We start from the raw sequence: 13392 nt of genomic DNA on the forward strand, positions 1-13392 counted from the left end.
CGCCGGCCGGCCGTCCTCATCCCAGCCTCAGCTCAGTCCTAGCGCGTGCCGTGGGAACAGAGGCCCAGGGTCACCGGACCCCTGGCGGCGTGCCTGGCGCTCAGACAAGGAAGGGCAGCTCTTGGTTTGGGTTTGAGGGGCTGCTGGGAGGCTGCAGATCCGGACGTGCAGACATAAAGGGAGGTCAGGGTGCCTGGCCCGCACGCGGGCTCTGCCGCTGGCTTCAGGGCACGCGAGCTGCTCACGGCCAGCCTGGGGTCTCCCACCGACAGTGGCCGCGGTGCGGGGAAGCCGCCCTGAGAGAGGGAAGCGCCGTGGGGGCGTGCGGTTCTGTCCCAGCGGCGGACGGCGGACCTGGGGCCTCCCGTCGGGCTCTCGCAGAGGAGCGGGCAGCCCCCAGCAGCGGTTCCTCAGTGTCCCGGACGGCAGCCTCCTCCGTCTTCCCGAGTTCCTGGGTCAGATACCCTCCCGGGTTGCAGGTGCCCAGTCCTCCTTCGGCAAATTTCCTCAAGAGACGGTACAGATGGCGCTGGAGTGCTGGCTCTTCAGCGCCTGCTGTCTCTGGATCTCTCTGGAAATCCGTCTCTTAATTCCTATCAGGTACAGTTCTCGGTCAAACTTGCCGGCGGCTAGCGGGATGCTGGGGAGGAAAGAGCCATCAGGAGGGCGCCATCCTCCTGGCCTCTGTACTCGGGCGTTTGCCGCGGGCGGCACGTGGAGGGTGGGGATGGCCGAGGCCCGGGTCCCCGCGGCTGTCCCGACTGGCGGCACAGCCGCAGCACAGCGCCATGAGCCAGCAGGACGCTCCCTCCCACCTGTGCCAGGCCTGCCTCGCAGCAGCTCTAGGACAACCCCAGCTGCCACTGGCTGTTCCAGGGGTCCGGGCGAGGTCCCCACCCTCTGGCGTGGCGCTCGCCTGACACCTGCTTCAGACAACCTACGCCAGCCACCTCCACGCAGGGCGGCTGGAACCCTGCTCCCCTCGGGGCATGAGGACACAGGAGACCAGGCCGTGCTCCCAGGCGGCACCCCCTGCGCCGCCCCCCCCACCCCCCCCCCGGCCCGGGAGTGAGGCGGGTACTGACTTGTCTCTCCCCGGCCTCACTCTGACCCGGAACATGCCGTACACAGGGCGGTGGTCGGACGTCCTGATCCCGGGGCAGGAGGAGTACTTGACGGGACAGATGTCGTCCCTGTGGCGGCTCCTGTACATGACGCGGTCCTGTGGGGAGGGTTCCAGGGGCCGTCTGGCTGCCGGGCTGGACCGGCTTGCCTCGCGTCGGCTGCCCTTGAAAGAGTCCCCGTGTCGAAGCCCCCCAGGAGGCCCAGCCCCCACGCTCCCCCAGCCCTGCGGGCGGCTCACCGTGTACGAAGGGGTCCTCTGCTTGGAGGTGGTATCATACGAGTCCTTCCCGACGTCGAACTTGTACGACGGCAGGAAGTGGATGTCTGGCTCCTGGAAGCCCTTGAAGATGGACCCTGGGACGGGCAGAGCCCCCACCTCAGCGCCACGGCTCGGAGCCCAGGGCTGCCCCCGCCCCCCGGGGTCCCTCCCGGCCGGGCGGCTGCTCTCGCCGCCTCACCTCTCTTCATCTCCCGCGTGAGCTGGTCGCGCTGCAGCAGCTCCTGCACGCGGGCGCCCGGGTCCCGCTTCAGGATGGCGTCCACGGCCGCCCGCCCGCCGCTCAGGCGGAAGTTGAAGTCTCCGAACCAGAAGACCCCGTCAAAGCGGGAGGTGACGTCCGCTGGGGCGTGAGCGGGTGGAAAGGCGCGTGAGCCCAGCCCTCCCCGCGCTCCTCACTCCCACTGCAAGGCCGGGGCTCCCTGGAAAGCGGGTGGCAGCCCACCACGCTGCTGGGGCTCAGGGCTGGGGGGCGCGTCCACAGCTTTCTGGGTTCACGCGGTCACGGGTCACGACTCAGGGAGCAGGCGCCAGGCCTCGCTTCGGTCAGCCAGCGACTTTCCAGACTTTTCTGACCTCGACTCTCAAAAGCTCTGAACAGCCCACTAACCCTCCAGAGAACACGGCAGAAGCCGCCTCGTCTTCGGGGGAAGCTAAAGCAGCTCACCGGCGTCGGAGCGGTAGGGGCTGGTGTCCGGCACATTCTTGGGCAGCGCCAGGCCCTGGACAGTCTTGCTGTAGTCCACCAGCCGCTCGCCCACCTTCCCGTCTCCAGCTGCAAGGACAGCGTGGGGGGCCCTCTCCAGAGGCAGGTTTCTGAGCCCAGGGCTGGGCGCCTGGGGGGTTCCGTCGGGGGCAGACCCCCGCGACCCCAGCGAGCTCTAATCACACAGCGTCTGCACCGTGACCCTCGCCACCAGGGGGTCTGGGGGGTCCAGGGGCTAGGGACTTACAGGTGAAGTGGGACGTGATGAAGAGGAGGGAGGTGCCGAAAAAGGTGAAGCTGACGCCGAGGGCCCCCTTGGTTTTGATCTGCGACACGATGCGCGTGGTCACCGTGGAGCTCTCCACCTCTGCACGGAGGGAGTAGGGCTGACCGGGCCGGATGCAGCCCCGAAGGCCCCACGCCGCCGCACCGCCCGCCCCCCACGCGCACGTCCGGCCCCCGGGGCCGCCTACCAGAGCAGAACCAGATGAGGTCCCTGCGGATGAGCACGGACATGTAGAGCGCCCCGTGGGCCGCCGAGTACAGCATGACGTAGTGGGGGCCCAGCGTCTCCTGCAACCTCGTCTCCCACTCCCGCCTGCGGGGAGGGGCACCGTGGTCGCACAGCACGACGGGGAGCCCGGGGCCTCCCTGGGAGGCCAGCTTCCTCCTGCATCCCCAGTGACAGGCTGGGTCCCCGACCCCTGATAAGAGCCGGGGGGCAGGAGGGAGGCCACCTTCCCCGCAGGGCCTGGTGCAGTCGGGGCCCCTCCGCCCCGGCCAGGCCTCGCGCTGCTGCCCGTGTGCTGCCGGGGCTCTGCCCCCAGCCCCCAGCAGGTAAACTGGCAACACAGCCCGGGCCGCAGGCAGACCCAGGAGAGGTGAGCGACGCCTTGCACGGGCTGGGCTGGAGCCCGCGGGACCCCACTGCCCATCTCTTGGAGCAGCTCCTTATTTACAAGAAGATGAACCTCATTCCTTCTAAATTCTATGAGTCCCCGTTGGAGAAGAAAACGATCCCGGTTCAGCCCAGGCTCGGCCACGGCCCACGTTTTGCCGCACACGGGGGTCTTGGGCCACAGCAGCTTCAGCCCCAAAGGCCCGCCTGGCGCCGCTGTTCACAGGGACCAGGGTGCACCGGTGCGGCGGAGACACGGGGCGGGGCGGCAGCCCTACCTGTCCGAGCAGCCCTCCTGGACCCCGACGACGTACAGGTCCTGAGCAAAGTCAGCCTCGGCCGGCAGCAGGAGCTCGTCCAGGTTCGGGGGCAGCTCCTGCGGAAAAGCGGCGCCTGGCAGGGGCCGAAGGGGCCCAGTGCGAGGGGCTCCTGCTGCCTGGGGACCCGAGGCCGCTCCCGAGGCCACCATGGGGAGCCCCTGGCCCAGGCAGGCCGCCGCTCCTCCCCCGAGCCTGGCCTCGCCGAGCCTGCACCACCCCCTTGGCTGTGCTCTTCCCTCGCTGGGCACCCACGGGCCTGGCCATCCCCCAAGTGCACCCCTGATGTGCACGGGGTTGGGGGGAGGGAGACGCCCCCTCCTCTGCACCTCTGCCCTCACTGCAGCCCCGGGGAGGGAAGCGGGCGCCCCGTTGGTGGTCTTCACCCCCCGACCTGCTGCCGGCCTTGGCCCTCTGGGCCCTGCTGTGGGCCACGCCGTGGATACGCTGGTGGCTCCCCGAGGGTGGCAGAGGCACCAGCCTGGGCACCTGCCTTCACTTCGGCTCAGGTTGCTGTTTCGTGGGGGCCCGTCCAACCCAGCCCTGCCCTGTTCTCTCCCCGCGCCCGTCACCCCGATGTCAGCCCAGGACGCGGCCGCTTCGATGCTCTGGACAGCAAGCACGATGGCACACGTGGACGACAGCAGGCGCTCAGGAAATGGCCCAAGACCCCGGTGGTGGCAACAGTGTTAGGTCACCCGCAGTCTAGAAGCCCACGGCTGGCCTCAGAATCGGAGCACCCCACGCGCAGGGATGGAGCCCCCTAACTGTGGGAAGGGAAAGCTGGCGGGACGGCGTCCAGCGGGCTTCCCCAGAAATCAGTGTGCGGACCCCCAGCCTGCCCGGCTCCAGTCGCCCCGGTGGTCAGATGCTCGTCCCATTGGCACAGATGTCCTGAGCTCCAAGCGCCCCGGCTTGCAGGCGGGATGGAGGAGCCCCTGACCGCATGGGACACACAGCGGGAAACAGACTCGGGTTCTGGTGTGGACGCCAGTCCAAGGTGCACAGCGGCGGACTCACGTCCCCATGTGTGCTGGGACCCACAGGGTGCACCCAGGAGTGGCCCGGGGCAACCCTAACGGCCTGGCCCTGTGCTGGGCATTGCCACGGGGAGGCCGCGCGTCGGGGAGAGGGGGCTCTTGGGGAATCTCTGCCCCTTCCTCCCAAATGTGCTGGGAGCCTAGAACTGCTCTAAAAAAATACTTACGGTGTGTCTGCAAAAAGTAGCATTAATGCCCCACCAGGCGGTGGAGAGGTGGGCGAGAGGGTGTGATGGACAGGAGTCCCCTCCGGGGGACGGGGAGGCTGGGGGAAGAACCTGGTGGGAACCCAGCGCCGTCCTGGGTGGGGGTGGACAGCCCGCTTACCTTCTGTCCCTGCATGTTCCACGTGGCCACGAAGAGGGCCACGTTCCGGTCTGGGAAGTAGCGGGCCAGCTCGTCTGCCCCCATCAGGGCCCCACTCGCCAGGAGACTCCCCTCCAGGTAGCTCCTGCGGACACGGGACAGACTAAACCGGGGCCGGGGGGTGGGGGTGGGTCGCAGCACATGGGCCCAGGGAGGGGCCGGGAGCAGGACACACCTCCCAGGGGTCGGGAGCTCCTCTCCCAGAGCTGGGATTCCCTCAGGACCCCGTGGTCAGCACAGAGCACAGTGCCGAGGTGCCCTGCTCTCTAGGGAAACCCGCAGTGTTCACAGCGCTACAAACACCACAGGCTTTCGGCTTCCGTCCGTCGCCTCCCGAGAGGAAGGGACGTAAAGGTGACATTTGGGGCTTTTTTGTGGAACCGCTAAGGGCAAAGCCCCGGAAGGGCCGCAGAGGTCGAAGTGGGCTTCTGCACGGTAAGCAGACTTGGGGGGGACGTGCGCCCTTGTCCGGGGCTCCGGCCTTTGCCTCGCCGCCCAGCACTGGGAGCTCGTAAGGCTGCCCGTGACACACCTGTCCTCACAGGACCCGAAAGTTCAATCCACTGTGAGATTCTCATAGAATAGAGCAGGCAAATGGTGCAAAGTCTCGAACAGCATCGCAGAGGCCCTAATACAGCACAGCTAAGCCCCAGCTCTGGTCCTGCCCTCGTGCAGGGGGCCGCGTCTGACATCCGCTCCTTCCGTGAGCGCCGTGCAGGACTTAGGCTTCGAGGCCATCAGTCTGTCACCGCTTAACACCTGAAAGCAGCCTCGGCCGATGCCCATGTGCCAATGAGACTGCACTTAAGGACACCAAAACCTGAGTTTCATGTAATTTCCACGTGTCATGAAAAGAATGTTAGTACGGCCTTGGGGTTTTTTTTTTTTTCAACCACGTGAAAACCGTTCCTGGAGGACCTGTGATAGGACCGTGTCTGGTCAGGTTCGCAAGGAGGGAGGGGAACCCACGCGCTCAATCCAAGTTCCAATGTCTCACTTGCTGTTTTCATTCCAACTTGCTAAGAAATCCCTACACCTTAGCTTGCAAACAGGCACCAATCCCTTCGAAGGAGATGAAATCAGGATCCAGTCCTTACAAACTCTCATGAGAAACTCTTAAACCCTGACCAAGCTTTGGAGGACATGAATTCAAGTACGTCAGGAGGGAGGAACCTCCTTGAGGTCACCCCACCGTGCTGAGGATCCTAACCGGCTGACTGCTGCCCGCGGGGCTGTCTTCTCCAAACCAGCCCGGTCCGCAGCGTAACCAGAAAGCAGCCCCTCCAAGGGCACAGTCTGCGTCCCTTTCCTCAGTCCTCAGCCCTGACCCGGGCCAGATCCAGGCTGTCTGCGTGCAGCCTGCAAGCTAAGAATCGCTCCCACGCTTTTATTTTATTTGTAAATACGTATGTATTTATTTATTTATTTTGGCTGTACCGGGTTTTAGTTGCAGCACGCGGGATCTTCGCTGCGGCCCGTAGGATCTTTTAGGTGTGGCATTCGGACTTCTTAGTGGCGGCACGCGGGACATAGTTCCCCGACCAGGGATCAAACCCGGGCCCCCTGCATTGGGAGCATGGCATCTTACCCACTGGACCACCAGGGAGGTCCCCTACGCTTTTAAATGATTGGGAAAACCAGTAGTCCGTGGCATGGGAAAGTGCCCTGAGATTCACCATTCGGCCTCCCTGAAGGAGGCGTTCCTGCCCCACAGCCGCGCTGCCGGTGCCAGGCCTGGGCCGCTCTCCCACCCACCACGGCAGAGCTGAGCACTGCCACAGAGACCACACGGCTCCCACAGTTGAAACAGTCCCTACCCAGCCCGCCGACCCGTGTCCTGGGACACACGGAGGGTCTGGAGGTGGGGAGCCCGTCAACCCACTGTCGGCTGCTTGTGTGAGAGCAAAGCTGGGGATCTGATTTTGAGATGTGCTTCTCATTTTTGTGTAACAGGCGAGCTACATAAATTGCATAAAATTTGAACAGAGAACTCATACTTGTCTTTAGGCTGCTCGGCCTGTGGGATCTTAGTTCTTGGGGCCATGGAAGCGAGAGCGCCGAGTCCTAGCCACTGGACAACCCGGGAATTCCCTGTGAAATCATACTTTAAACGCACGAAGACATCTCGCCCTTTACGAGAAACATGCTGAATTACTTTAACAAAGGAACCCGTTTTGCCCTAAAACAGTGCCCGGCGCTGATGGAGGGAGCAGGAGGGAGGCTGGCGGCCAGAGGAACCACCTGCCCGGCTTTCACTGCTGGGCTCACCGAGGGCGGGGGTGGGTGAGGATTACCTTCCATCTGCCCCCTGACCCCAGAATCTGCGAATGTGACCTTATTTAGAAAAAGGATCTTTGCAGACATGTAATTAGCTAAGGACCTTGAGACGAGGTCCTCCTGGATGAGGGTGGCCCTAAATCCAGGGACCGCTGTCCTTATAGGAGAGGAGAGACAGACACACAGAGCAGAGGCCGCACGAGGACGGAGCAGAGACGGGGGTGGCGCGGCCACAAGCCGGGGACGCCTGGGCCCCCAGAAGCTGCAAGAGGCAGGAGGGACCCTCCCTGGAGGCTTGGGAGGGAGCGCGGCCCTGCCACACCTGGATCTCTGAATTCTGGCCTCAGGACCGGGACGAGTAACTCCTGTTTTAAGACTCTAGTCTGCGGCGCTTTGTTGCGGCCACCCCAGGACGCCAGCACAGGGACTGCCTCACTCTTCCCCTGCCCGCGCCCACGGCCAGAGGGGTTGGCGCAGGCCTGGTCTGGATGGGAGGGTGCGGCGGGGGGCGGTGGTGACAGAGCTCCCCCTGCCCCCCGGGGCCTCGAGCGCCCTGGCAGGGAGTGGATGGCGTGGGGCCCCCAAGTCAGGGCCGAGGCCCGATGTGCGCTTCAAACAACCTGCCCAGCCCCGGCCGGTGCGGCAGGGGCCGTGAGAGCCAGCGGTCAGCGGCCAGGCCCAGCACGGACAGGGCCGGGGGTCGGGGAGAGCACGGGATGGCCTCCCGAGTCACAGCGTGGGCACCAGGCTCCCAGAGACGATGGGTCAGGAGCGAGCTGGTGGGCGTGGCTGGGTTGGGCTCAGAAGCGCCTGGAACCCCGGTCCTGGTGAGCCCTCATGGCGCTGGCTCAGGAGAGGTGGGCAGAGGTGCGAGATGGGAGTCGAGCGGAAGGGTGGCGCCCACCTCCCCTTCAGACTATAAAGAAGTCAAGACGGACTAGTTATTCAAGCCCCCTGAGGCCCGGAAGCCCGGCGTCCTCCGAGATGCGAGACCCCTCTCCTTGCCCATGGGGTTGGAGCCGGGGTGGGGATCGCTGGGCAGCCCTCGGCAGACGGAGCCCCGAACGTTGAGAAATCTCGGGGCGCTCCTGAGAGCAGAGTGCACGAGTCGGGCTCTGCCTGCGCCCCTCCCTGCCAGAGGTGGGCCCCGGGGACCCTCCCCTCGGGGCAGCCTAGCCGCAGTCTCTGGGGCCCCCAGCCGTGTCCAGCTCTCCGTCCTGGAAAGGTGCCAGCACGTGCACAGGGCACGGCTGGCTAAACGCTGGTCCTGACCAAAGCGGCTACGTGGACGCGGGTTCCCTGACCCACCCTGGAGTCCTGGGCCGACCTGCACACGTGGACGAAGGTTGTCCCCGACGGAGCAAGAAATGGGAAGGAAAACAGGGCCGCCCAGTGCGCAGAGAGATCTGCGTACCCCACCATCTGCTTCATAGAGCCTGTGGGGCTGAGACGCAAAGGAAAAGCTGGTGGGGGGGGGCCTGGGAGATGGGGGTCAGTGGAGGGAGACCCGCTGCTGCACCTCACACGCTTTCAGGGGAGGCTTCCGTGGTTCTCACGGGGCTTCTGAAGGCTCACGAAAGCCACGGACACAGGCCACGATGCCGCCCACACCCGAGGCCCTACCTGTTGCGGACGTCCTTGGTGCGGACGGGCGCCAGGAGGCTGACGGCGGACCTGGCCGAGTGTAGGGAGCAGTCGTCCCGGGCCAGGGGGCTCGGGGGCCGGCCGGGGCACAGGCTGCTGTGGGCCCGGAACGGTCTGGCCTGCCACCGCAGCTGGCGGTCCGCGTGATCCAAGTCCACCTTGTTTGCTGTCCGCAGGGCGTCGGAGGCGACGTTCCAGTCCATGGCGGGCAGTGGGCGCGGGGGAAGCAGGCTGGCCAGCCGCGGGGTGCTCCCGGCCGAGACCCCGTCCCGGTGTAGGAGGTCCAGGGAAGTGCTGATCATTCCGGAAAGACAGTTACCCAGCGAGGAGGGACCTCCGCTGCCCAGGGCCCTGCGGGTTGTGGGGATCTCCTGCAGGGAGGTGCTCAGGCAGGGCGGGGAGCCACCGCGGGTGGCGGTCCCAGGGGCCTCGTCCTGCAGGGAGCCCCCGGAGGGGCTGGGCCCATTCCTCGTGGCCAGGTCCTCACGGCTGGTTCGAAAACGCCTCTTCCTCCAGCCCTTCTCATCCAGGGACAATGCTCGCTCCAGCCTGGGCCTCGGCGGCGGCGGCTTCGGACTGAAGGGTCTCCCCCTGGCCTGTGGGTCCTCGCCGACTTGCACCGGGGTGTCGAGGGGGCGCACTGGGCTCTTCTCGGGTCCCCGACGGTCGTCAGCGGCCGGGGACCCCGGGCGGGCGGCGAGGTCTTCGTCAGTGTTAGGAAACCGTCCCTTGAGCATTCTGACCTCAGGCTGCAGATGCCCCTGGGCGGTGGGCTGCTGGGCGGCCTCCGAGTGCCCCAGGCTCGCCAACTTGGACGGCACAGTCCAGCGGCCAGCCCTCACACCCGGCGGCAGCCGGGCCGAGCCGAGCCGGGAGACGGCTCCTCCTGGGGCTGCTGGCGACGTCCAGCGTCAGGGATGCGTGGTCAGCCGTCGCTGGGCGAGCTGCGGAGGAGAGAAAGGGCAGCAGCTCCCCCTGGGGCCGGGGTGGTCCAGCTGGAGCAGAGCCAGCTGCTGCATGGCTGGTAGCCCTGACGGTCTGGAGTCCTCGGCAAGTACCTAAGGGAAAACCACGCGATTAGCCTTCCACGACCGGGGCCCCAGTGCCACTTAATGATCCTGGAGGGCAGCTGTGGTGCAGGGTGACAGAGCGGACAGGTCAGCAGTAGTCCACCAAGAACAGGCACATCGGCACCCGGGCCGCCGCCTCCTCCTAGGAGGCGGGTGAAGGCCCAGCGTCTTAGGAAGGAGAGAAGCCACCCTCCTGACAGGGTTGCTCCTCACGTGGGGAGCCAGGGGCGCGACCCACTGAGAATTCCCGCCCCCAAGGCGTAGGCACGGCCTTGGCAGGGGTCCCGGCCCGCGCCCCTTCCCCCCGGGAGCCCGGCGGCCCGGCCTCGCTCACCTGAGAGCCCTCCACCATCGCTCGGCCCGCAGACGCCGCCCCGAGAGCGGGCGACCCTGAGCGGGTCTGCGGCCCGGGCAGCAAAGGCCCCTGACTCAGGACTGCGAGTCGGGCCGGCCGGCTGCGCGCTCCCCAGGGCAACGACCGCCGCGGAGCCGCGGGGCTGGGGGTGGGCAAGGGGAACGAGACCCGCGCCCGGGACCCCCGCGCCCCGCCCCACGCCGGGAATCCCGCAACCCGAGGCCGCGCCAGGAATCCCCGCGCCCCGACTCCAACCCAGGGTCGCCCCGCCCAGTCCTCGAGCCCCGCCCAAGGCCTCCGCGCCCCCGCTCAGGGGTCACTCCGTGCCGAGGACCCCTGGGCCCCGAGCCCCCGCCCCGCACCTCCTCCAGGACTGCCGCCCCGCATCCCGCACCGCGCCCGGAGGTCTCCTCTCTCCCGCAGCCCCTCCCGGGGTCACCGAGCCCCGCGCCCCCACCTCGGGGCGCCGCCTGCTCCCCAGCTCCGCGGGCTTCGGCGGCCGCTCCCCGGCAACCGGCGGGCAGGGCGGCCCCGGCCCCGGCGCCTGCAGCGGCCACTGGCGGCCGGAGGACCCAGCGGCGCCAAGCGAGGCGGGAGGGCGCCCTCTGGTGGGCGCCAGGAACACCGCGGCTCCCTTCCCCGCGTCCGCCCCGCTCCCCGGTCCGCTGCCCGTCTTCCCCGCGCCCGGAAGCCCCTGCCCTCCTCTCCGTCTAGTGGGGGGGGGGGGAACCTTCCCTGCAGAGGGGATACTAGGAGGCAGAGCGTTGCCCTGGGCCCTCATTGTCACTGCCATCAGGATGGGTCTTCCCATCACACCCACCCGCCGCCGATCAGAGAGGAGCCCCTTCTTCCTGGGAGCCCCTAACGGGCGAGTCTGGCAGAAGACGGGAAGCAGTGGCCCGGGGCGCCTCTATAAGCCAATCCACAGGGGGCGGGTGAGGCCAGGGTCTCCCCACGGGCTTCCAATCAACAAAAGGAGACATGGCGAAAGGGCTTGAGAGCGCAAAATATTTTATTTAACAATGTGCACTTAGGAAAAATAGCAGCTCCCGCCTCAGAGGAAGCTTCTCGAATCAAAAGTCGCTGGCAGTCAGACACAGAGGACGACGGGCAGGGCTGAGGAGGAAGCCGAGGGCGCCAGGTGGGTCTCGGCCCAGGAACCGCACCGAGCGCTGACCCTGGGACGCGAGAGACCGCCCGTCGACGAGGTCGGCCTCTCCCAAAGGGACGAATCAGTGGAACATTCTGGGAACCGTTCTGTGAGTCCTTCCTAGACGGCAGGTGGCCCAGAGCGGCCGGCGCGGACCCCACCCTCACACAAGCCCTACCCTTGGACTAAAGCCCCAACAAACCGTGTTCCCCCGGCGTTCTACAGAAATTATTTCCTAATGATTTTTTTAAATATCTAAATCTTTTCCTTAGACTGAAGAAGAAAGTGAACAGTTTGAAGAACAGTCGATGAAGCCTTAAAGCTGAGTCCACCAGGAGGAGGTCTTCCTGTGCAGGTTCACAGGCTGAGTCAGGACATTAGCCACGGAAGGTCTCGGTGCAGAAAGATCAGATTCCAGAGCTTCTGACGAGAAATTATTTCAAGCCACTTTCTTCAAGATGTTACCTACTCCTTAAATGACGCGACGGTGAGAGGAGGCCAGACAACTGGACTGCACCGTGAAGGCGGGCCAGAACACATGGCCTCAGCGGGTCCGCAGGGAACAGTCACAGTTGTGACACTGGTTGATTAACTCGGACCAGTCACGCCAGAGCACGAGGCCCCTGTGGCTCTGTCCCAGCGATGGAGCCGCCCCTCGCTGACAGCAGAGTCAGTCCCTCCGGCTGCATGGAAGCGTCATGGTCCTAGCGAGGCCACAGGAAATTACACAGGGCTGGACACATCTTCGCTACAGGAGATAAACACACGTCAGCAGCGAGGGCCGCGCTCGAAACCTAACGGAATTGTTGCTGAATGAAGCCCGTGTTTCCTTTGAGACAAAGCATCCTTCCAGGTTCAACAGCGCGAGGTGGGGGCTGACCACCTCAGGACGTGCACCCCTGGCCGCGTTCCTCTCTGAGTCAGAGGTGCACTGTTTCCTTCCAGCGTCTTCAAGGACCCTGGGATTTATCTGGCAGTAATTCACCGTTAGGTTTTGAGAGGTGCCTTAGTTACTGAAAAGCAAAGTCCTCCCGTAGCCAAGATGCTTCCAGCTTCACTTAGTGTAACATCCTCAAATGACTGTGAATGTGGGATCCTTAAATCATGCCTTCAGGTGGAAGATTCTAGTAAGTCCCAGATTCCCTCTTTTCATCCAGCTTCCTGAAGGTGTGGAGTTAATGCCGGCAACGCTTCATAAATCATTTCTGAATCACTGCATCCGTCTCCACTTGGGAACAGACGGGAGTCGCAGGCAATCAGTCTGATGAGCTCCTGGTGGAGTAATCACTTCAGGGTTCCAAATGCCAGTCCAGGACAGGGACCATCCTAGCTCAATATGCTGGGTACTTCCTCTGGCCAATCCTTCCCATCCTTGAACTTCCCGAGGCAGCAGAGGCCTGAAACGACAAGGGACAGCACTGAGCTCCGCACGCCCGTCCCCGACGGCGGGGGGCCCTCGGGGAAGGACCAGCAGGTCTGCGGAACAAGCCAGAACAGACCGTTCCCTCAGCAAACAGGCACGTTCTGTTCGTTTTATTCTGTTTGCAAGCCCACGGTCACAGACCAAGTCGGCAGCACATCTTGGCATTCCCTTTAAAGGTGCCTGCAGCTTGGTTAGGGTGGTGGGCTGAGGCTGACTCCAGCAGCTGGGTGTCTAAAGAGCCCAGGGAGAGCGTGGTCTGGCCTGCCACCGAGGGGTGCAAGGGATGCCCAGGGGAGGCCGTGGACAGAACACAGGTGCTTCCTCTTGCTCCCGCGAAAATGCCAACTGGAATGACAGTCAAGGAGCTTTTGTAAAGGCATAAACTGCAAGATGCAGGTTACAGGAGAGAAGAAAACAACTACCGAATCGTGGAATGGAGAAGCAGATGGCAGCCGGGGATGAGAGAAAGGTGCAGGGCGCAGAGGCCCGCCCCCGAGGACGCCCGAGGCCGGGACACGAGGCGGTGAGGGCAGGGACAGGCCGGTGTCGGGTGAGGCTTTGCATCCCAAAAGCCAAGACCTCCCCACAGACCCCTGCCCCCCAACCTGCGCTCCCCAGACTGGCGGCCAGTCCATCCTCCACAGGCCAGAGCCTGGGAGGGAGAGAAATAAAAGGAAGCATTCATGACCTTCCTGGCCTGGAGGTCACGAGCTACCAGGTGAAGGGAGGCCAAGGTCAGCATGG

General features: G+C 65.0%; 2 protein-coding genes across 2 annotated transcripts in view; both read right to left on the reverse strand.

Annotated features, from left to right (window-relative positions):
• Positions 1 to 507: 507 nt before the first annotated feature.
• Positions 508 to 9464, reverse strand: INPP5E (inositol polyphosphate-5-phosphatase E). Its single transcript, XM_065879526.1, has 10 exons — positions 8630 to 9464; positions 4691 to 4814; positions 3285 to 3382; positions 2582 to 2706; positions 2356 to 2475; positions 2070 to 2177; positions 1584 to 1745; positions 1364 to 1479; positions 1086 to 1222; positions 508 to 640 (listed from the first exon to the last, which is right to left on the reverse strand). The coding sequence occupies exons 1-10, from the start codon at positions 9385 to 9387 to the stop codon at positions 508 to 510; spliced, it is 1881 nt and encodes a 626-aa protein (XP_065735598.1). The 5' UTR covers positions 9388 to 9464.
• A 344-nt stretch (positions 9465 to 9808) lies between these two features.
• SEC16A (SEC16 homolog A, endoplasmic reticulum export factor) overlaps positions 9809 to 13392 on the reverse strand; it is a 30012-nt gene continuing 26428 nt past the window's right edge. Inside the window, exons 30-33 of the mRNA XM_065879980.1 lie at positions 12573 to 12622; positions 10438 to 10785; positions 10055 to 10217; positions 9809 to 9862 (exon numbers count right to left, since the gene is read on the reverse strand). Of these exons, the coding sequence (XP_065736052.1) occupies positions 9809 to 9862; positions 10055 to 10217; positions 10438 to 10785; positions 12573 to 12622 (615 nt within the window). The remainder of the gene's footprint in view (positions 9863 to 10054; positions 10218 to 10437; positions 10786 to 12572; positions 12623 to 13392) is intronic.

This window comes from Phocoena phocoena, chromosome 6, assembly GCF_963924675.1.
Source record: "Phocoena phocoena chromosome 6, mPhoPho1.1, whole genome shotgun sequence".
Taxonomy (NCBI): domain Eukaryota; kingdom Metazoa; phylum Chordata; class Mammalia; order Artiodactyla; family Phocoenidae; genus Phocoena; species Phocoena phocoena.